The sequence below is a fragment of the Balaenoptera musculus genome, chromosome 2 (genome assembly GCF_009873245.2).
Source record: "Balaenoptera musculus isolate JJ_BM4_2016_0621 chromosome 2, mBalMus1.pri.v3, whole genome shotgun sequence".
In the NCBI taxonomy this organism is placed as follows: domain Eukaryota; kingdom Metazoa; phylum Chordata; class Mammalia; order Artiodactyla; family Balaenopteridae; genus Balaenoptera; species Balaenoptera musculus.
In genome coordinates this window covers 151,010,122-151,034,150 of record NC_045786.1, presented here as the reverse complement: position 1 = coordinate 151,034,150, position 24,029 = coordinate 151,010,122, and the positions used below count along the sequence as shown (strand labels likewise).

General features: G+C 48.9%; 1 protein-coding gene and 1 long non-coding RNA gene across 8 annotated transcripts in view; both read right to left on the bottom strand.

Annotated features, from left to right (window-relative positions):
* Window positions 1–1,629: 1,629 nt before the first annotated feature.
* Window positions 1,630–11,994, bottom strand: LOC118890507. The gene is made up of 3 exons (XR_005018755.1): window positions 11,845–11,994; window positions 3,529–3,601; window positions 1,630–2,000 (listed from the first exon to the last, which is right to left on the bottom strand). It is a non-coding gene; the product is annotated as an uncharacterized LOC118890507 (long non-coding RNA).
* A 6,333-nt stretch (window positions 11,995–18,327) lies between these two features.
* ADCK1 (aarF domain containing kinase 1) overlaps window positions 18,328–24,029 on the bottom strand; it is a 108,146-nt gene continuing 102,444 nt past the window's right edge. For 2 of the 7 annotated variants that reach the window (XM_036844886.1, XM_036844888.1), the window contains 2 exons: window positions 21,544–21,737; window positions 18,334–20,063 (listed from right to left, as the gene is read on the bottom strand). In XM_036844886.1, the coding sequence (XP_036700781.1) occupies window positions 19,892–20,063; window positions 21,544–21,737 (366 nt within the window). In that variant the 3' untranslated portion in view covers window positions 18,334–19,891. Of the gene's footprint in view, window positions 20,064–21,543; window positions 21,738–24,029 lie in introns of all 7 variants that reach the window. The other 5 variants (XM_036844885.1, XM_036844887.1, XM_036844881.1 and 2 more) reach the window with 5 other exon arrangements.

Below are 24,029 nucleotides of genomic sequence, written 5' to 3'. Positions count from 1 at the left end.
CAGAGAGCTGGTCAACAATTCTAACAGCAACTTGCCAATGGTTTGGAAAATTTGCTGCAGGGTTATTAAAAGGCAATTACAAATAAGATCCTTGAGGGCAGGAGCCATGTCTTATTCACTTAGTATCCTGAGTCTTACAACATGTTTGGTATATGATAAATGTTCAGAAAATATTTGTCAAATGTAAGAATGGATGGATATTGAATGAATGAAAGATGGAGACTCATCAGGGTCAGCTCCTGGGGAGAACTGGTTGTAGTGATTGCAAAAAGCATGTTTAAGATGTGACTGCACACTCTGCCCCATGTCTCGTCTCCCATGATTCGGGTTATGACAAGCCTTTTGTGAAGTGCCATGGGCAGGTCATGAGTTCAGCAAGGGTTTGTTCAAGATTTATGATATGCCTCACCTGATGCTGGGTGCTATGGGCCTGTGTAGTGGTGATGACAGCGGAGCCAGCAAACAGATCACAATGCCTGTCATCAAGGATCTTACAATCACAATGGTTTAGTCAGATGTAAGGCCATGGAGAAATGAAATAATGCTGTAAGTGATATGAGCCCAAATGCCAATAAACAGCAAAGATGGTAAGTAGTATAGAAGTTCAGGACAAAAAACACAGATTTCTGCTCTGCCACTTGCTGTATGCTCATGAGAAATTTACTTACCTATTCTGAGACTCCCTTTTCCAGTTTGTAAGACTGAGGTAATCATGCCTACCATGCAAGGCCCTTAAACAGAAGATTAAAACAGATAATGTATTTTAAATGCATAGCATAGTGCCTGGCACATGGTAGAAATTTCCGGAACGTTGGTTCTTGTATAAGGACTCTCCAGTTAAACGTGACAGAATCCCAGATGATCCCAACTTAAGAAAGAAAAAAAAAAAAAAGGTGTGTGTGTGGGGTTGGTGTGTATATATAACCCCAAAGTGAAGCAGTATGAAGGCTTCTGGCATAGAGGGATCCAGGAGCTCAATCAGTATCACTAGGGTTCTGCCTGTATTTCCATTTCTCATACAAACTTTCTCTAGAGCTTTTCTAGGGTAAGAACAGCTGCCAGCACCCAGAGTCCAGCTTAGCCTCAGAAAGAAGAGCTCTCCTCCCAGAAATTAGGAATAGGAAAGTCTCAGGGAGCACTCTGATTGGTCCAGCACCACCCATGAAACCACCCCTTATCCAATGGCTGTGGCCAGAATAATGAAATGATCTGATTGGCGAGGCCTGAGTTGTTCCCACTCTTGAGCTTATGGGAGCGGGGAGAGGGGGGGAGGGTGTTTAGCCCTATCCAAACCTTGTGGAATGACTTTCTGAGTGGAAAAGTGTTGCCTATTTCTTCTATATACTCGGAAGAAATAAATAAAAGACACAGCCACGTGTGTTTAGAAAAAATATATATATATAGGAGAGCTAGTTATTTCTTGACAGAAGCAAAAAAAAAAAAAAAAAAAAAGATTCCTATTAGATAAATATACAAACACCAGGTGTATGTGTGTAAATTCCCTTGGCCCCTGGACTCAGAAATGGTACCCACTCAGCTGGGGTAAGCGAGCCAGGACTTTGCGACCCCTGGTGAGCAGGCACCAATGCTACAGTTACACTCCGCAAAGCAGGAGGCAGGAAAGCCAATTCGGGTGGGGTCACGAGAGGCTGTGCGAGACCAAAAGCTGAGCTTTGGTTTGTGGGGAGATGGTGGCATAGGAAGGGGAGGGAGACAGTGACAAGCCCCGTCTGGCTGACCTCCTGGCCCCTTCTGCAGGACCCAGGGACGGGCTCCAGAGTCAGCGTTGATCTAAGTGCCTATTCCAGACACGCACGGGGCAGGGACGTCCTGGCGCCCAGGGAGGAGCCGCTCGTGGTTACAGCAGCGCAGAGGGTCCCCCCGGCCATGACAGCGGGAGGGGGCCGGGCCGGGTGGCCGCACAGCCTCTGCACAGGCCAGTCAGCCACTCTGAGACGCCGAGAAGCCTCCTTCCCTAATGTTCTGTTCCATTTTCTTGTCTTGAAAAAAAAAAAAAAAAAAAAGAGTGGGGAGGGGGGGATTGTTTACTTAAACATCCTGTAACTGTGGCCTTGAGTAACCAAGCATTTAATGTCAGAGAGCAGAAGGGAGGGAAGGGAGAGAGAGGAGCCGGAGACAGAAAGAGAGAGAACATGCAGCACATGCATAAAACTTGCCATCACTATCGTCATTTTAAATCACTTATCATGCATTTGTTTGTCACTGCATATTTTTCTAAATTCAATTTAGGACAGGAGTTAGAGCAGGCCCCAGAGTCAAAACACACCGGTTCATATCCCAGCCCCCTCTGTAAAATGCAGTAGTTGTGAGAATTAGAATAAAGGATGTTAAAGTACTGAAGAGCACCTGGCATACAGAAACTACCATGGTCATTGACTTTACGGTGCTTTAGTCAGGGACTGCCCTCAGTAAGGTCCCCAACTTCTTTTAGTTTATATCAACTCGAATGTAGAAACCCAGTTTGGAGTTTCTACTTGTTATGATATCTACCGAGCTGAAAGAGATGTTCTGTGATAGACTGAATTCTAAGAGGGCCCCTGAGACTCCCACCCCCCTCAACTCCCACACACAACCCTATACATCTTGTATAATCCCCTCCCTTTAAATGTGGGTGAGACTGAATATGATGGGATGCCACTCCGTGATTTGGTCATGTTACTTGGCAAAGGTGGAAGGATTTTGCAGCATCCTTGAGTTGGAGATAACCAAAATGGAGCTTATCCTGGGTGGGCCTGGCTTAATCAGGTGAGCCCTTAAAAGAGGGACTAGGTCCTTCCTGAGGTTAGAGACACACTCTCCTGCTGGCCTTGAAGAAGCAAAACCATGTTGTGAACTGCCTGTGGAAAGGGGCAGCCTTTGAGAGCTGAGGGCCTCCATGCTACAACCACAAGGACCTGAATTCTGCCAACAACCTCACTGAACTTGAAAGAGGGTCTCAAGCCTCAGAAAAGAACACAACCAGGCTGACTCTGTGTTCAGCCTTGATCATAACCTTGTGAGACCCTGGGCAGAGGACCCAGCTAAGATGTGGGACTCCTGACCTACAAAAGTGTGAGAGAAATGTGTGCTGTTGGAAGTGACTAAGTCTGTGATATTGTTACACAGCAACAGAAAACTAATATATATTCTATGTCTGCTTAAAGCCTTGTTGAACTCTGTTTTAAAACGGGGTGTTCCTGAGTGTGTGTGTGTGTGTGTGTGTGTGAGGAAGAGAGAGAGAAATGATTTAAAACATGGCCCCAGGGACTTCCCTGGTGGCACAGTGGTTAAGAATCCGCCTGCTAATGCAGGGAACACGGGTTCGGGCCCTGGTCCGGGAAGATCCCACATGCCGTGGCCCATGCGCCACAACTAATGAGCCTGTCAAAAATAATAAATAAATAAAAAACAAACAATAAAAACCCCCAAAAAAAACAAAAACAAAAAAACATGGCCCCATTATTTTTGTTATAGTTGAAAATATGTAGTATCATTCATTCAACAAGTATTTACCGAGTACATACTTACTATATGCAAGGCAATGGACCAGGAACTTAATCAGGATCAGAAACCAAAGCTGGAAACTTGTCACTGCTGCTTCCTAAGAGAATTAAAGGGAAAATGTTTAATGTTGAAACATGTCTTCTTAAACCACTGTTATCAGAGCTTATGTTTGTCAAGGATGAGTTTCTTTGAGATAGTGAATGAATAATAATAATAGTAGTAGTAGTAGTAATGATAATAATAGCTAATGTTATTAAGGGCCTAGTATGCCCCAAGCCTCTTCCCATTCAATCCTCATAACGCTAAGAGGTAGGAAGTTGGTATCTTTATTATTTTGTATTATAGAGGAAGATACGGAAGAATAGAAAGGTAAATGACTTGTCCAAGGACCCACACAGCTGGTAGAAAGCAAAGCCAGAGTTAACCCAGCTCTGTCTGGCAAACTCCATGCAAACAAACTTTTGTTGATCACCTACTATCCTGTGGGATCTTAAATGGTTCTTTTTGCTTCTTATCCCCTTCGCCACCCACCTTCCAGAGGATGCCTCTCCCTTCCATTTTACTGAGACAATGGTGGCTACCCATGTCTGTCTCCCCAGATTTGCTCCAGAAACAATAGAGAACAAGAAGAAAAATTAAAGCTACACAAAAACCACACCTCAGCATGGCTGGAAGACAGAGAATGCCTAAACTTCAAAAATCACTGTAAGTCAAAAAAGAAGGGACTTCCCTAGTGGCGCAGTGGTTAAGAATCCACCTGCCAATGCAGGGGACACGGTTCAAGCCCTGGTCCGGGAAGATCCACATGCCGCGGAGCAACTAAGCCCGTGCGTCACAACTACTGAGCCTGCGAGCCACAACTACTGAGCCCACGTGCTGCAACTACTGAAGCCCACGCGCCTAGAGCCGTGCTCCTCAACAAGAGAAGCCACCGCAATGAGAAGCCCGCGCACTGCAAGGAAGAGTAGCCCCACTTGCCGCAACTAGAGAAAGCCCGCGTGCAGCAACAAAGACCCAACACAGCCAAAAATACATTTTTAAAAATAAAAAAAATAAAAAATTCCCACTGAGTGAACTTTCACATTCCTGCTTCACACCAGAGCTCCAGTGAGCTCAGGGAAACCTGCAGGCATGTATTCTGGGGGAGAAACAGGGCCAAAGGAAGGGAGAGGCGTCCTTTGGCAGTGGGCTGGTCCTGCAATTCAAAAGAGAACTGAAAGATCAGAAGTATCTCATTATGCATCCTTTACCAAATGGAAGACTCGGTATATTGTGACAGATTAAGATTTTTGCACTCTTCAGTGCTGGGACCCTCCCCTCCCCATTTGCTGTTCCTGCCCTTTTCCGCATCCCCACCATCAAGCAACAACAAGCCTTCTCCCTTTTACTGGCTGGGAAGAGATAAGACTGCAAAATGGCAGGGGGGGGGCCTTTACTAGCTTTTGATTCAAAAAGCTAGCTATTTGGATTTTTCTTTAGGGGATGGAATAGGCTCAAAACTTAAGCAAAGGATCTGGGAGAAAACATTAGGATGAAGAGCAAGATTCCCTCCTCCCCCCACACCCTCCAACACGTCCCCCAATCCGACCCCAATGACAAAAAAAATTTTTTCCCCAGAGGTGGTAAGAGGGGAGATAGAGGAACCTGATGAAAGCTGAGGCATCACTGGGTCCCAGAGAAGGAGCCCTACATCCTCTACCTTACTCCTATTTTAGGTCTCAGGAGTCCAGAGGGGTGTGTGGTCAGAGCACACGTGTGAGCATTTCCTAGGTAGAGCTGCCTCTGGACTGGAGAATGGTCACCTAGTGTCTCTACTTTTACGGTCTCAGCGCTTCCCTGTGCCCCAGTGTGGCTCAGGACAGTGGTCCGTCTGGTGACTGCTGTGCCCAGAAGTCATGACGAAGTTGCCCTGAGAGGGTGGAGAAGAGAGGAATGAGGGTCATTCTGGCAAACATGGTGTTAGAGGTTCACAAGGTAAATGTCTCCAGGAAGGGTAAGCAGTAGCCGAGGACTGGTCCAGCCCAGCGGAATGCCTGCGTGGTCAGACAGCATCAGGGGCACATTGCCCCTGTGGATGCTTTGGCCCCATGGAAACCCTCAGAACTCAGAAACGGGGGAGAAAATGACTATGATGAAACCTCTCCCTCCTGGATGAATGGGCTTCAGGCTGAATTGCAGAGACCCGTGGCCTTCCTGATCCCCGCCTCCTTTGTGAGAGAGGTAGAGCATGGCTGTGGAGCACTGCTTGGGGAGCCGAGGCAGGGAGAAGCAGGCGGAGGCTGAGCCAGGAGGAGAAGGTGGTCCCACAGCTCGGGGATTCTCAGCTGATGAGACATCATCAGACCTGCTGCAACGACAACAGACATGATTACAGCTCTTCCTCTTTGAGAGACAGCCAATGGCCAACACCCCTTTCCCTTTCTGATGCCCAGCAACGGGGTGTTACTGGAAACTGAGGAGGAGGGTGGAGGACAAGGAGAAATGCAGAGGCGAGTGGAAGGAGACTTGAGGTAAAGGACTCTGGGAGTGGAGGCTTTCCATTTGACCAGCTGGTTCCCAGATGACCCTCCGACTCAGGTTCCCAAGTGGACCAGGCTGCTCGCATCCCTGTAAAGTGGACGTACAATCGTCCTGACGCCAGGCACAGCTGGTCCTTAGCGTCCCCTGGAACAGAGCGCCACACAGGTGCTCCACATGGGGTACTGATCACATTGTAAGACCATGTGTTTGTTGCTTGCCTGCCTTTCCCACCCCCAAGGGATATCTTTCTTTTTACCTCTGTCTCTCCTTTTTCTATAGGACCCAGCTCCTCCAAGGTGGACACGAAGTATTCGGTGAATTAATCACTTCACAGATGCCTAACAACCTCTGGGACGTGTCACCTTTGTCACCACCTCTGAACTCACCTAGTGAGCTACTTAATACAGCCACTACCAGGAGAAATAAGAACACATGCCCCATAAAGAAACACAGCGGACAAGGAGGAAGTAACCCCAGTGCAATTGGAGAGTAACTGTCCCGCTCTGGGAGACCCCTGACTGCAGTTAGGTGTCATAACTTTGCTTTGGCTTCTCCCTCAAGGAATGTCAGCACCTGAAAGGAGGGTAATCGGTGATCCTGGCACCTTGCGACTCAGGTGTGGTCCCTAGACTGGCAGGCATCAGCGTCACCTGGGGGCTTGTTGGAAATGCAAGGACCTCAGGCCCCACCCAGACCTGCTGAATCAGAGTTTGCATTTATCAAGAATACGGATTCAGGTTTGGTAGCAAGGCTCTTTGATTACAGAGAAAGGGTTAGGAGTGGGGAGACCAGTGAGGTGATGCAACTAATTATTATTCAACAGTCAAAAGAAAACCAAAGAGACCTAGAGCACAACGTGTGACATCCCATGCCAAAACCAGCCTGCCTGATCCCAGCATGGCCGTTGTGAGATTTTTAGCCTGTGAACATTCACAACTGAACTAGAAGGCCAGTGGGTTGTACGCACCTGCCACTTCCCAGCAAAGCCTTGGCCACTACCCCTTGTCGTAGCAGGCCTGTCTTGACAACCCTAACCCCCCTCTAACCCCTCTCCTCAGGAAAAATTGACCATTTCCTACTTTATTCCCAGCACAAAGTAGGCACTCAATAATTGTGTGCCAAATAATGAAAGTGTTGTGCTAGCAGGCTTGGATCAATTAGTGATTGTAATTGAAGCTGAATGTAATTAATTATATAATTTGGGCTGTTCAAGTTTACTTCTACTAAAATTACATCATGAGAATGGGGCATGAGGAAGGATTAGAGAGAGAAGGAGGGGAGGTAAGTTTCCACGTACGATAGTTGCCCATGGAGTCAGACACCTGCCGACAGTCAAAGATGCATGTGGCTGTGTATGTAACTAGGACATTCTGATCCTGAATCCATCTGGACACAGAGTCCAAAATCAAAGACTTCACCCCAGTACCAGGGTTCTGTGGCAGTGGGCACTCTCAGCCACAGACCCTGCTCAATTAGGGGACATCAATCCTTGCCTTGATCCATTGCTACTGCTGCATGTTTTCCATTATTCATGCCAAGTGAGTCTCCTCTCTACTCACACTCAGAGGATGTCAGAGCTAAAAAGGCTCTTTGGGGATCTCTAGACCAGTGCTTTTTAGCCCAGTCAGACCTAATGCACCCTTTTTACAACAAATATTTTGCAATGCCCCTGACCATCCTGAAATAAAATCCATAGAAACTATAATCTATCTATGTATATATAAAATTAATCTACTTGCATAATTTTTGAAAGTCAGACTGATGCAGGTACACTGGCCATTCAAATGCAGGCTCTGCATTGTCATTGGTTATGTGCTTTCCCAGAAGAGTGACCAATAATTCCTAAAGAAACAAATCACCCCTCAACGCTCATGGTAATTGCATTCCTGGAAAATTCAACAGGTATTAATACCATGAAAAAAAAAAAAGGGTTTGCCTTTATATGTAAAACAGAGTTAGGCTGTAGATTCAGTTCAGTCGGGATTTTTACCACATGAATACCCTGGACACCACACTGGTCAAAGGACAATTCTTCGTTGGGTAAAGCTGCCCTGCCCATAAGAAGATGTCTAGCGTCCCTGACCCAACCCGATCGGTGCCAGTAGCAATCCCCTGGTCATTATGATAACCAAAATGTCCTCACACAGTTCCAGAAAGTGCCTGGGGATAGTAGCACCCCCATGGAGAACCACTCATTTAGCCCAGTCTCCTTAATTTGCAGGTAAGAAATCAGAGGATTAGGGAGGAGAAGATTTGCCCTAAGTGACCAGCTGGTCAGCACCCACCGGTCTCCGGACTCCCATTCCAGGATCCCTCCTAGCTCCACACTGCAGCTTCCAAGCTGAACCCTGTGGGAGGAGATCAGGCTTTTGGCCGGAACTCCTTTGGTTCCCATGCACAGATTCGTTATTGCTCCCCACACCCCCAGAAGACCAAAGTCCCTACAAAGGAAAACACAGCCATACAGTGTCGAATAAAGTCCTCTTAGCTAGGGAATGACATCTCAATGCCTTTCAATTAATCTGCCCAAATGAGCCCAAGATGTCTCCTCCCCACCACCAGAAAGCTAACTTGATCGTCCTCCTGTCTTCATTTATGAGAGCTCTGAAACTCTCCCAGGTAAAGAAAGGATCCTACTTTGAGGCCCAAAACAGCACTTAGGCATTACATGCCAACACTGCTCAATCAGGAGCAGTTGACGTGTGTGCTGTGTTAAGAAGGATTCTGGAGCCATATCCCAGTTCAACATGAGAGGATACAATGATCAACTTGTGGAGTTTGCATTGGCCATGGTAGGGGCCAGGTGTTTGTTATGTCTGTCTTAGAACCCTAGACAAATCCAATCTATTTTCCTAGGTCAAAAGCTTTGCCAATGACAGTCTATTTTATACTACTGGCTTCTCTGTTTAAAACTTGAGGCAAATGTCTCCTTCCTGATGGTTGACACAGTTGAGTCATGAGACAAATTGCTTTGCTACAAATGGCAGTACTAGACTCTCATCTCAGAATCTCACTCATTCACTCAGGACCTGTGAGTTGAGCATACACTATGCATCAGTCATTGGCAGTGGGGAGATGTAGCAAACCTGTCATATTGCATGTAAGAATCATCCTTTTCCAAGGTCTCTAATTCATAAAATAGTATGCACCACACAAAACTCAGCATTAATACCCACCATTTTCCATCTGAAATTGATGTACCCTTAGTTAAGGGATCAAGATGACACAGTGCAATATACCCTGAGAAAACCATAATTCAAAAAGAGACATGTACCACAATGTTCACTGCAGCACTATTTACAATAGCCAGGACATGGAAGCAACCTAAGTGTCCATCGACAGATGAATGATAAAGAAGATGTGGCACATATATACAGTGGAATACTACCCAGCTATAAAAAGAAACGAAATTGAGTTATTTGTAGTGAGGTGGATGGACCCAGAGTCTGTCATACAGAGTGAAGTAAGTCAGAAAGAGAAAAACAAATACTGTATGCTAACACATACATATGGAATCTAAAAAAAAAACAAAACCAAAAACAGGTTCTCATGAACCTACAGGCAGGACAGGAATAAAGACACAGACATAGAGAATGGACATGAGGACACAGGGAGGGGGAAGAGTAAGCTGGGACAAAGTAAGAGAGTAGCATTGACATATATACACTACCAAATGTAAAACAGATAGCTAGTGGGAAGCAGCTGCATGGCACAGGGAGACCAGCTCAGTGCTTTGCGACCACCTAGAGGGGTGGGATAAGGAGGGTGGGAGGGAGACACAAGAGGGAGGGGATATGGGGATATATGTATATATATAGCTGATTCACTTTGTTATACAGCAGAAACTAAGACAACACTGTAAGGCAGTTATACTCCAATAAAGATGTTAAAAAAAAAAAAGATGACACAGTGCATAGCAATTGATTATAATTAATGCCTTGAATATTTTTTTTTTTGCTAGGACAGCCATATTTTAAGGAAAGTATCTTTAGAAAAAATGGCTAAATATTGGCTATCTTTAAAGTTAATGAAAATAGGTAATCTAGAAAAAGATGTCCATAGGAATACAAAATAATCATTCAAAGAGCTGCCTGTTTAATAAATACTTATTAGAAATACAAAATTAAGTCAAATACTCTTGCAGGAATTGGTTTTAAAAATCTTTAAAGTAAAAAAAAAAGGCAAGAAATAATAGGAAGGTTAAATGGATCTGAAAACATCCAAGAATACTTAATTTGAGGTAAACTGGTCTTTGGGAGAATCGATCCTTGGGCAAACAGGTTTTTGGCCATATGACTGTAGGCAAGTTGGCTTTAGGTGAATTGAACAAGAGCCAGTTTGGTGGGACATGTTGGGAGGCTAGGAGACCGATGAGGGGATCAGATCTGAACCAGGATGCTGGTGGTAGAGTGGGAGAGGAAAGGATACAGGACATACAAGGTGATATAGTTTATGGGGCATTCCTATGAAAGTCAAGACCCTCACTTCAAAGGCTGACTCCTGGCTTTTGCACCTGGGTGACTGCTGGTGGCACCAACCACTAAGACAGTGAATGCAGGTCCCTTGGTAAAAATGAAATTTGGCGAAATACTGGCCCCGAAGAGAGATAGAGAAGGTCTCATCAAATCTTGCTTCCAGGTAGAGCTGCTGACTGGCATCACTGGTCCCCAAGAGTTGTTTAAACCCTTTTCTCTCCTCCCAGACCACAGACCTCCTGGCTCACCACTGCCCCCACCAGCAGGAGGCTCTCTCCTTACCCAAAGGCAGCTGCTCTTGTGAAAGATACCCCAGTTCCTTAAAGGCAGGCGTCATGTCTGATTCATCTTGTCTCTCCACTCCCCTCCCCAATAAAAGGGCACTGAAGGAATGCATGTGACATACATGAATCGAGGCATGTGTAAATGGCCACGTGATGACCAATGAAAGGCTTACTATGGCCTCCACTGTCCTGGTGTCAAAGAGCATGCAAGAGACAAAGAAGTGGCCCTTGCCCTCCAAGGACTGCACAGGGCAGGTAGATAGTTGAGTGTGGATGGTGGGGGTAGAGAGACGTATCAAGAGAACTGGGAGGAGGAGGAGGAGGAGCTCAACAAGGGCAGTGATCTTGGGAAGTTCCCTATAGAAGGCAGGACTTGAGAGCTGTCATGAATATAGAAAGCAGAGGGCTTGGATATAAGGAAAAGCAGAGAGAGGCAGAGTGAACACCCAGAGCAAGACCATGGAGATGGGGTGAGCCTGACGTCTATAAAACATCAAGATCAGCCTGTTTAGGAATCTCACAACCCAGACAGGCAGAAAGAGGCGACAACCCTCACATGAGCTCTCACCTCACTCAACCGGACGTGTGAAGTAGGAAAAGCAGAAGAAAGAGAAGCTTCCACACACACAGTCCAGTTCCCAAACTCATCCTTGGTTAAACATGGGCTCTGTGAACTGGCCAGCTCAGCTCTCAGGCCAATGCGGAGCACCTACGTGAGGCTGTCTTTATCTTAAATGCTCCCAGGATGTCTCTTTCGAACCAATACTGTGATTAAAGAAAGAGCTCCTGCCAGCTCTCTGGTGGCAACCTGGGTGGAGAGCAACTAGCAGAATCAATAAGAGAAATTAAGCCTATTTCAGCCAAAAAGCCAGTTTCTAAATACCCTATGGATCATCAGAAAATAGCCGTGACTGTTATAGAAAGTGTGTCCATACAACTGGTATCCAGCCAGAATGGCATGGCCTTTGTGTTGGTTTTGACCAGAAAATAACATATAAGGTAACCAATCAGCAGCCTTCACTCTCATTTTCCCAACAACAGCAGTAACAATAAGACCTTACTGTAATTTAACTCTGTTTTCTCTTGCTCAGCTCTCTGGAGAGTGTCCAGTCTATAGTCGTCTCTTTATTTTCTATCCCTGTCGACATGTCTATTATTCTCCTCCAGACTTCTTCTGGGCTCTCCACATCTTCCAAACGTGGGTCCAGGGCCCTTAAAGATAATAGCTGCAATGATAAGGGCACTTTTGGTTAAAACGCAAATACCCAATTTAAAGTAACACACAAAAAAAGGGAGAGGCAGATTTATTGGCTCATGTAAATGAAAAACCAAGGTGGATCTGGCCTGCAGGAATGGCTGGATCTAGGAGTTCAAAAGAGAGGCAGGCAAGATAGCCACTGGAACTTAGTAACCAATGGAAAGATAGTCATCCTCCATAGTCTTCGCTGAAAGTCACAGGAATGCCCTTGGAGTCATGAGCCCCTACTGGAACCAATGTCTGTGGCCAGAGAGATGGCCATCTGTCTACCCCCACGGCGTGTGGGAGACACTGGATAGCATACTCGCAGAAATGGGTGTCGCTACAGAGAAGGGAGTTCTGTTAAAGCTGCAGGGGATGCTGGGTAGATAAACTGTTCACTTGCACGCTGTGTACCTGGAGTTTCTGAGTGTTTGCTTTCCCTGTCGCTTTCCACTGGCACTATCTGTTCACATTCACACAGTCCTCCAAGAAAGGCAACCTATGGGCAACCACTCCATTTCACAGCAGGGAAAGCAGAGGCTCAGAAACCAGAACAACCTGCCCAGTGATAGCAGAATTAGGTTGATGGGCCTGACCTCCAGCTGCCCGGCTCAGTGTAGGCGACACTGGCCCCTGTCCAGAGAATATGGTCCAGGACAAAGGTAGGAAAAAGATCAGAGCCTACTCTGGACACATTGTGCCATCTGATTATTATGGACATAAGCTGTTACAAGTCAGAACTCACTTCTCATCAGCTCATTATAACATCCTGAATGTTCCTGGTTTCTCTCCTAAATCCCGTGTCAGTCATCACTTTTCCCTGCATACCTGAGGGGAGGCAGGAGGGAGAGGAAGAAGTGAAAAAGGCAGAACCTCCTCTACATTCTTACTTACCATGGGGCAAAATTGAATCTCTGCCAATGTCAACTTCCCTTATAAGGATTTCCCTAGAAGGGGATGCATTCCAGCATCCAGAGCTGCCCAAGAGGCTTGATGTGAGGCCTTGCTGGCTGGGTGAGCCCTGGGCCATACAGGCCCACCCTCTGCAGAGAAATGACTACTCCTAGGGTGCCACTGCCCAGCTGCACTCACTGCAGGAAGCACAGAAGCCCACCACTGCAGGAACCCACTAGCTCCAGACTGAGGAGGCTGCAGGAAGGCAGGACGGGTCCAATCTCTAGCAGGCTCAGTGGAAGCAGTCCACTCCAGCAGAGGAAAATGGAAAGTCAGGAGTTGAGAGCCGAAGCTCTGGCTGCAGACTACCTTGGCTCAAAGCCTGGCTCCACCATTCACTGCTTGTGTGCCTCTAGCAAGCAACCTAAGCCTCTGTGCCTCAGTTTACTCACCTGTACACAGAGGATAATAGTGGTCCCTAGACTTCATAGGGTTGTCACATGCCCCATGGGGGCTAATCATAAAAATAAGTGACATTTATTGAGCACTTGCTTTGGTTTCTCTTCTCTAAGCATTTCTGCAAGTACATTGCATATATTATCTAACTTCGTCCTCCCAATGACCCTGTGAGGTAGGTACTATTATTCCCACTATTCAAATCTAGGAATTGAAGCCCAGAGAAGTTGTGTTGCTTGCCCAAGATCACACAGAACACTGAGGGCAACAGGATTTGAACTCAGGCCAACTGTAGAGCCCAGGCCCTTGGGCCGGAGGGCATCACCTCCATGATGGTAGCAGCCGCTGTCAACAGATGTTTGTAGATACTCTGATGTGCACATGCTTACATTTGGCACAAAAAGGAGCAAGCACCCAGGGGCCAGGGAAGAAGACCCCCACCTACACACAGCCCTGGAAACTCCAAGAGGGCAAGGAATACCCAGAGCCCCTGACCTCTGTCCCCAGTTCATCAACCTGGAAGGACTTCATGTCCCACCCAGTATCCCCTTGGAGGGAGGAAAGTCCTGCTGCTGGCACACTATCCTCCAGCCTTCCCTCTCTGTTATTACTCACCTAGAGGAAGGATCACAAAGCACTTCTGTCATTCATGGCTTGGGCAGTCAGTCGTGGGCTAGAAACAGTCGGCCACCAGCCCAGCTGAGGCTCTGACTTCCCCTCTGGGCACCGGGAGGTGGCTGCCAGGCCAGGCTGATGCAGAGGACACCAGGCCCACCAGTCAGGGGTGACTGGCCAGAGGGCTCCCTGCCAACCTCCCACTAGTGATTTCCACGTCTAGGACTGCAAACACACCTGGAAAACAAAATTGCTAGTGCCAGGCCTATCTTTTGGTGGGAGGGGTTTGGTGCTCACGCTTCTGATGTTACATCCATTTGTCACTACATTTGTGTGTTTGCTTAAAGAGTTAACGTGTGGTAAATGTAAACATTAAAATTACACAGCCTTGTGTATTACCTTGTGTTGGTATAGCTGCATTTTTTAGTTTCCTGGGAGCCTTTTAATTTGGAAATAGCCAGGCCTCCCTTAACCTCAAAGAGGCTCTGCCTAACGCCCACCTGTGGAGAAGTACACAAGCTGCATTTCTTCCTTCTCCAGAAGATACCTGGAAGGTGCATGAGCCTAACACTGGGCCCCAACCCTGGCTGGGGAGCTTTAAAGAACAAAATCAGTACATCCCCCCCCCCCGTCCATATGATGTTTCCCGGGGTGCAGCATGATGAGGGGTGTTCCTCCTTTGTGGTATTCTGCCTCAAACCCATAATCCCATTCTCATCACAAGAAAACATCAGACAAACCAAACTTGAAAGACGATCTACAAATACCTGACCCTTCCAAAGTGTCAAGGTCATGAAAAACAAGGGACGTCTGAGGAGCTGTCCCAGAGCAGGGACTAAGGAGACGTGACAAATGAATGTAAATTTCGTCCTAGACTGGATGCTGGGACGAAGCGAGGACATTCACGGGGAAATTGATGAAACTGGAATAGTTTAGTTGATGGTATTGTACTAACGTTAATTCTTAGCGTTAATAAAGGTACCCTGGTTATGTAAGGTGTTAACATTAGGGAGAGCTAGGTGAACGCTATGTGGGTACCCTCTGGGTACTATCTTTACAACCTACTGTACATCTAAAGTTACTTCAAAATAAAAAGTTTTAAAAAATTGTTTTAAATGCCTGGCCCTCATTCAAACCAAGTTAATCAGAATCTTGGGCATTCAGAGCTCTCCCGGTGATCCCGATGTGCAGGTAGAGTTGAGAACTACAGACCAGAGATTTCAACCGTGAGTGTGTACATCAGAATTCCCGGGAGGGCTTGTTAAAACAGACTGGTGGGTCCCACCCCCCGAGTTTCTGCTTCAGCAGATCTGCATTTCTCACAAGCTCCTGGCTTATGCTGATGCCGCCTGCCCCGGGACCGCACCTTCAGAACCACCGATCAGAACCTTGCAGCTCAAAGCATCATCCTCAGACAAGCAGCGCCAGAACCCCTGGGAGCTGGTTAGAAATGCTGAACCTCAGGCCCCACGCAGACCCACTGAGGCAGAGCCTGTGTTTTAACACGAGCCTAGGTTACTTATGTATACAGGGAAGTTTGGAAAGCACTGCTCAGGAAGAAGGGATGAGGAAATGGGAGCTGAAATGTCAGGGGTCAGGGGGCTACTGGTACCCATCACTTCACCCCTTCACCAGCCTGGACTTCCCTTTACACACGAGAAAGAGAAAAACAGGAAGAAACACCAGAGGCTCTTTGCTATTATTAAGCCAAAGGCAGAACTGGGCAGAAAGAGTGCTTTCTGTCCCTGGCAGTGCTGGCCAGGGGCACGGTGACCTGGCTAGAAGAGGAGCTACCCGATGACGGGGGCTGAGGCAGTCTCCAGAGAAGTCAAGTAAACCGGGCCAGGAGGCACCGGCCGTAGGAACATGGACATCACAGCCCAAGGCTTAAAATTTACTCTGCTGAGGGCCCCTCATCCTTCCTTTAGAAAAGGAGAGAGCAGCTTTGTAATAAGCTTTACTCCACAGGAGGGAAGGAGGGAGGGAGGGAGGAAGGAAAGGAGGTGAGAGCAGAGCCTTTCTGAACAAATGGGTTTTTACCAAAATATTTGCAGACTTAAGGCTTAGGAGACGGGGCCTCCCCAGTCCCCCTTGGCCAGTTACAAACAGCAGCGGCACCAGGTCACCGGGCATTCAAGGCCTCTCACCCCCGATCTAGCCCAGCAAACATCACCCCCAGCAGGCCAGGCTGCCAGGGACTCTCTGCGACCCTGTTCATCCTGTCTATTCAGATCTTGCCCAGTCACCAGTTCCCAGCTCAGACCCTAGCTCCGCCTGGCCACACCCTGAGACTGCTGAAGCCCCAAGTGCCCCTCGGCAAGGCCCCATCCCACCCTTCTCACACTTGCTTACACTGAGGGTAATTCCAAACCTCCAAAGCACTGCCCCTGAGGATTTGTGCCGCTTGGAGCCACACTCATTTTCTGAGATGTCATTAGAAGTCCCTACAGCCGTGAAGTGGTGGAGGACGGGGGCACCTAGCAGCCCATCATGCTGAGAGTGACCATCCCTGATCCCGGGAGTGGGCTTGGAACACTGCGGAAATTAACCTGACAATCAGACAAGGCAGTGTTCCTAGCAGAGGGAGACTGGCATGTGCAGCTTCTTTTTAAATACACAGGTTTCAACTCCCTTGAAAAGAGTGACGCATTCTGAGAGTCTAAATATTTGCGTGTTTATTGAGCACTTACTACAAACCAGGACATCCGCACTTCCTATGAGCTGGGTACATATTTGAGAAGCCAAATGGGCCATTGAGTTGGAATTCTCCTCCGGTGGATGAGAAGAGGGAAGGGGAACTATAGCCATGTTGCCCAAATCAAAGAAGCCAACACCTAAATTGAGTAAGGATCCAAGGGTTAAAAGAGAAGGCGCTCTTCAAAGTAAGCTGGTGCTGACTTCCTGACACATTGTAACTGCTGGGAGAAGAAAGCCGCAGGATTTTACTGGAAGCAACAAACCCAAATCAATGTATGGAAGTTCCACAGGACAGAGAAGGGAGCAGGGCAAAGGTCCCACGTATAAACTCACGTGCACACTCTCTGAACTGCAGAACAGAGATCTTGAGATGGATCCACCAGAGACGGCTCCACCTGGCGAAGCAGAAGGCATAGACCAGTGGTCAGTCGATAAAGACGCACCTCAGGCCAAGTACCCAGGATGAGGAGACACCAGAGTGCTTGTTGTATAGTGAAGAATCTGCCTGGTCTTCGTTGCTTTGTCTGCTCCTGGGAGACGACCTCTCAATCCTTGGACTTTCTTAGTGATGGGAGTATCTTTGTTATTCATGGTGTGCCCCCTGGATCACACCTGAGCTTATGCTAAATGACTAAGGATGGGGTTGAGAGCAGCCCCACCTTCTCCAGGGAGGGAAGGGGGACTGGAGATTGTGTTCAATCATGTGGTCAATGATTCAATCAATTGTGCTTATATAATGAAACCCTGATAAAAACTCTGGACACTGAAGCTCAGCGAACACATTTCTGTGCCAAGAGGTTCCTTTCACAGCAAGAACCCAGAAGCTCTGCATTCAGGATCCTCCCAGACCTCACCCTATGTGTCTCTTCATTTGCCTGGTCACAAGTGTAGTGCTTTCCTGAGTTCTGTGAGTTATTCAGCAAATTACCAAATCTGAGGGGGTTGTGGGAACCCCCAAATTTGTAGTCAGTTGGCCAAAAGTGTAGATGGTCTAGGGACCCCCAAACTTGCAACTTGTGTCTGAAGTGAGGGCAGTCTTATGGGAACTATGCCCTTAAGGGAACAGAGTCTGTACTAACTCCAGGTGATCAGCATCAGAATTGCACTGCAGTATCACAGTGGTCCAGGTCCATCCTGTCTTAGGCCCAAGGAACATGCAGGACTCAGTCTGCACTTCCAGAACTTTTTGTCTCCTTTACCCATCCACTCCCCCACTTCCACTGAAAACCCAACTTTCTCTGAAGTCAGGGTGTTAGAGTCACAATTCAGGCACATATGACAGCTCACGGAGCAGGCGTAATCCATATCTCCAGCACTGTGGAATAAAAAGCAAAGCATGGACCCTCATTCAGCAGCTGTGTGACTTTAAGCAAATTACTAAACTTCTCTGAGCCTCAGTTCCCATCTCTGTGAGATGAGGCTAACGACCCCTCGCCCTCATAGAGCTGATGAGACAAACCAATGATGTAACTTATTTACAAAGAACCTAGCATGTTCTCTCACACATGGAAGGCACTCAGTAAACACTGACCCCCCTTATTCTCAAACTGCTCTGTACCCCAAACTCTCCCAGCCTCTCAGCTCTCTCTGGATAACTGTTCTGGCAGCATGCTGATGTTTTAGATCCCAAGGCAGCAGGAAGCCAACCATTAAACCAAAAGTGAAAAGCAAGTAACCATTACCTTGAACAAAAAGGACATTTATATTTACTTCAGTGGCTATAAAAGACACCATAAAATGTAATATGCAGCGTGCATCCTCATGACTCGTAACAGATCTTGCAAATTATTCTCTCAGGTCTCTGGGTGCATCCAACTGGTCACTAGGAACAATTAATTCTTTCAGGAAATAAAGGGATTGCGAATCATCTCTGGTCAGTGAAAAATCTGCTTGTTGTATTATGAATAAAGAGAACAGAAAATGAGACTTAAATTTAGATTTTTTTCTGCCCTCATGAATGCAGTGAAGTAAGATCGGAGAGATTCAAACACAATTACTCTCTGTGAGCCTGGGTGCTCAGTGAGAGCTAGGACCTGCCATATCTGGGGTCTTAGGGATCTGGAGACCACACAGACACAGGAGTTAGAGCAGGAGTTTGCGGGTGTCCCCAAAACAGGACCAGATGATCGAGTGGGGGGAGGGGCAGGTTGGCAACAGGCAATAAGGTAGAAGTAGAGTCCAGACAGGTGACAAAGAGGTTTCAGAGTGAAAGCCCAGCCACGGTGACCGAACTTTAGACTACAGTCTCCAGGACTGGGGGTATCAAATGATGAATCCAAGGGCTAAGTCAGAAGCCAATTGGTAGAACAAGGCAGGTGCCAGGTCTCAGGGAATGAGGTGAGAAGCCGGGGGAACCAAAGTCAGAGGTTTCAGCTGAGCCTCTGAGTTCCTGGCCTTGGGCTTCCTAACAACTCCAACCAAGGTCTCAGTCTTAGAAAGTGAGAGAAACATACAAGAATCAGAAAACTGCGGCACAGTGGAAGGGTGGAAGGATTTCAGGGACAAGAAGCCAAGCAGATCACAATGGCACACGGCACACGGCATCCAGATCCACTCCTACCTAGTGGCCAAAGTGGATTCACTCCCAACCTAGAATAAAAATCCACTGACCAAGCTCTGCTCTGCAACCCTGAAGGGGTTTTTATTGAAACACAGTACATAAAACACCAAAGGGGTCACCATGACAGCAGTGAACTCACAGCTGCAACAGACCCTGGCTCGGGTGCCAAGCCACCTGGCTAAGGTCAGCACCTCTGGGGAGTGACAGGGCAACCAAGGAGAGGAGACTGCTCTCCAGTTCAGAGACCATGCTCCCCTCCAGCAAAATCAAACTTCCTACAAGTTAAATGTGCCCTCAGTGGGATTCATGGTCCATCCTGATAACAGGAAGGGTTAACGGAAGTGGGGGGCATCCAACCCAATGGCCCACACGGGGAGCGGGAAAGCAGACTGCCGTGCCTTCTCCCTGGATACAGAGAGAAAGAAACCTATCACACGGCGCAGCTTGGGGGGTCCCACGACAAGGGCTCCAAAGGAGAGGAATTTCAGAGGTGGAGCGTAACGGTGCCACGGACAGCGACCCTGGGGCTCCAGGCCACCAGCTGGCAGAAACGGGGCAAGTGGGTAGAGACATGATGGAAGAGCGAGGAGTGAAAAGACCCCCTGGCCACCACAAGGTCACACCGGGAAGGGAACAGCAAGTCCACTCAGTGTGGAGCAGGCAACAGCCAGCACAGCAGGGCCAAGACCCAGCTGGCCAGCCTCAGCCCCTTCACACGCAGAACGAGTTCATGAAGGTTGATCTGCCATAAGTTGAAGGCCTCACTGAAAGAGATCTGGGTCCTTCTGAAGAATGAACGGGTATTCTTCTTCTTGTGCCTGCAGGAGGGGCAGGAAGGAAGGAGAGAACAGGATATAAAGAGGTAAGAAATACTCAGTATCATCAGAAAAATGGAAGATGGTGGCTTTGCCAACTCACCAGCCCCCTGCCCCAGTGGACAACTCCTGGTTACGGATCAGACCACGGCCCACTCAGGGACCAGAGGAACTCAGCTATTCCAAAGGCATTTTCCAGGTAAGCGGGGTCAGCAAAAGCAGTTGTTTCACAGCGCATCAAAGGTCTAGTGGACCCAGTGGGTAGCACGTTCCAATGTTTCCCTTTTTCCAAAAGTATAGTTAATATTTATCAAATCAGAATCCCTCAAACCCTAATGTAAAAGCTTTCCCAAACTTTCTGAGGGTAAGAATCACTTGGAAACCTAATCAAGGTAGTCCTGGGAGGCTGGGGCCACTGTGGATTCAGCCCAGCTCGATCTCTTCTGCACCAACAAAAGGACATGATGAAAACTGGTGTTTATGATGACCACCTATTCAAGACTTGTTTCCTTTTTCTTTTGGCTGTGCCATGTGGCTTGCGGGATCTTAGTTCCCCGACAAGGGATTGAACCTGGGCCCCGGCAGTGAAAGCATCCAGTCCTAACCACTGGACCGCCCGGGAACTCCCGAGACTTTGTTTCCTGAACCTCACAGGAAGAATAAATCATGTTCGGCCCTTTCTGTATACAGTCTATTTTCCTGTAATCTAACTCAGTATTTGATAGTGGGTGCATGATGTATGTGGTCAACACTCCCTTCACCCATTTACCAGAACGACCCATTCACTGCCGAGAATGGACGGGCTCGGAGCTGACCACAGTCCAGGCCTGCCCTCTCAGGTGAGAACATTCAGCCAGAGCTAGGCCTTCCTGTGTATTTGCTACTGTCAGGTAGGACAGCCTAGAACCCTCTTTCCTCTGTCACTACCCCCCTGAGGAAGCACGCTTCCCTTCCTCGTCAACACCTCAAGGGTGCCGAGACATCTAAAAAGACCTGAGATTCCGAGATGGCCTGCTGGTGACACTCTCCTGAGTCACAGCCACACCTGCAGGGAAAAGAACACTGGCCTCACTGCCTGCCCAACACTGGGGACACAGTCCCGGGACCAGCTAGAGATGGGATGCGAACCCGGGCATCCCGATCCCAAGTCCGGGGGACGCTTGAATGGGACTGAGATTTTCCGAAAACACTGTAAACTTTACTAAGGGTAAGAATCACCTGGAAAGCTTGCCCGGGAGGGTGAGGTCCTAGAATCCACAATTTTAACAAGTAGAGGCGGCTCTCTGGACCATCTTAAAACACAGCCCCGAGGCATCAGCCAGGTCACTGGAGCTGTTTTCTGCCCCTAACTTCCTGCAGGGAGAGCTGGAGATTGGGGAGCTCAGGCACGGCCCGGGGGACTGGTGGGAAAAACTGGAGGTGTGCAGACCCCTGGGGCTGGTCGGGGAGCTAGAGGGGAGGAGCGGCCAGAGCCCACACTCACGCGGCCAGGGCCTTGATGCAGCAACGTGACATGTTGAGGAAGGAGCTGGCGCTGGCGCGGGTGCCCAGGGCGACCTCGATGCCCCGCAGCAGGTCGTTGGTCTTGAAGATGAGCAGCATCTGACGCGGCACGAGGTTGAGGAGGTGGCTGATCTGGGGGAGGTAGTTGGCCGCATTGTTGCGGATCTCTGAGTCCTGAAGCAGAGACAGGAAGACAAACAGACGGCTGGCATGGGAAGTGGGGTCCCGGGTGGCGGGTGGTCCGGGCAGCCTGTGACCTGAGGGGCTGCAAGGAAGCTCCGGGAGGGAGCGTCTAGCACAGCTGCCTCAGCAGCCCTGGGAATCCTCCCCAGAGGGAAGCCCAGCCCCAGGGGCTTTGTAGCCGGACAAACCTGGATGGGACATGTCACCCAACTTCTAGCCAAGCACCGGACGCAGTACAGGAGCCAGGAGCCAGGAGCCAGGCCGCATTTCTGCCGCCTCTGCCACCCTAGCTCCCGGCAGCCGAGGTCACCCATACCCCGCCCCCAAGCCCCCAAGCCCACACTGACTGGGGCAGGAAGTCTACCTCCCCACCAACCATTTGATGAGTCCAGCCTCTCAGCCCGGGGTCCACCCTTGTGTGATTTTCTAAGGCTTCTTTGCTGGCCACCAATTTCAGGCCAGGCCTGGAGGGAGTCTTGGAATCTGGTGCTTCTGAGTCGTGTCCCCCCATCCCTCCAGCCAAGCCCAGGCTGGTGCAGGTGAGAGGTCTGAGCTGCTGACCCCAAACCCAAATCCAAAGTCCTGGCCCATACCCCGCCTGGCCCCGCGCCCCACCAGACCTGCCCGCCTGGCCACCGCTTATCCTCCAGGCTGGAGCCAGCGTCAAACCGCCCATGGCCCGAGGTCCTCCTGTCCCCAGAGCAGGATTCAGGGTTAGCCCCTTGCCCCATCCTGGTGGGTAAGTTTGGGGTCTGGCTTCCCAGCCTTCCCCGTCCCTGAGCTCTGCATGGTTCTGGGCAGATAAACTGCCTCTAGCCAGAGTCCTGAGTATAGAGTGAGGCTCTGATCCCTTCTCAGTCTCCAGAGAAACAGTGATGGTGACAAGGACGACAACGGTCCACACGTACGGAGCATCACTAAGTAAGCCGGGCACTGCGACAGTGCCTGCACGTGTTAACTCATCTCATCGCACGGCAACCCCGGTAGGCGAGCGTGTACCCCCATGGGAGAGGAGGAAACTGAGGCACTGAGAAGTTAAGTTACCTCCCCAAGGTCCACAGCTAGTAAGAGGTGAGTCAGAAGTCAAACCCAGGCCGTGCAGCTCCCAAGCCCGCACCCTCACCACTACACTGCCTGTCATCTCACAGAGGACTGTGTGACCCAGTGTCCTCCCCAAAAAACTGGGCATGTTAACACCGTCTGTGCCCACTTCCCAGCAGAACCCAGAGGGTCATCAGGGATAAGGTACGGGGAGGCGCGTGGGGCCCGTCAAAGTCACCCCAAGGGGCCCAGCAATGCTGCCAAGCGCTTCACCCCGCCCAGCCGCTTTCTGCAGCAGCAGCAGAACTCTCGGCTCTTTCAGCAACACGCGTGCACCGCTGACAACTGAGCCGCTGTGAAACCTGAAATGTCCCCCAGGCAGGAGCTATCAGACTGGAACATCTCAACACGAGCCAGACACCAAGAGGCTGTCTGCCTCCCCGCCACCTCCCGCACAGCTGCAGGTGGCCCTGCTTGCGGGGGCTAAGGCCAGATCAAGGCTCCGCTCACCAGAACCCCCCTCAGCCCAAACGGAAGCCCCTGTGTCCACCCAGGCTACCCCGAGGGGCTCCTTCTCAGAACAGCACAGCCTTCAAGCTTGGAACCTGCTGGATGTCTACCCGACTGCAAAAATAAAACTCTAACTTAGTTAATAAAACCAGATATCATTCACTGAGAACCTACTGTGTGCCACGCAATCTTGTCTGTCCCTGTGGCTTTAACACCATCTATACGCTGAGGACTCCCAAACTTATATATCTCAAGGCTGGATCTCTGAGCACCAGGCTTAACTGCCCACGACACCTCTATCTGAATGCTCACGAGAAGCATTACTGACCCTCCCACCCCAAACATGTCCTTCCCCAAGTCTTCCTATGTCAGGAAGTGGTGCCCCCTCCACCCCATAACTCACCTCAAAAAGCTGCGATGCAACTCTGACTCTCCCCTTTTCCTCCCCTCACGTCCAAGCCGACAGAAAGGCCTCTCACTCTTACGTCCAAAATACACCTCGGCTCCATCTGCTTCTCTCCACCTCCATTAGCGTAGTCTGAGCCCCATGATCTTTCCACCTGGAGTCCTGCCCCACTGCTCATCTGCCCCGCTCCAGAGAAATACTTAACATAGCGAGTCTGAGCACATCCTTCTCCTGTTCAAAACCCGTCAAAGGCTCTGCTTTGTCCTGAGAATGAATCTGAAATTCTCCCTGTGTGATGCTCTCCCAGCTCAGCCCTCCAAACGCTT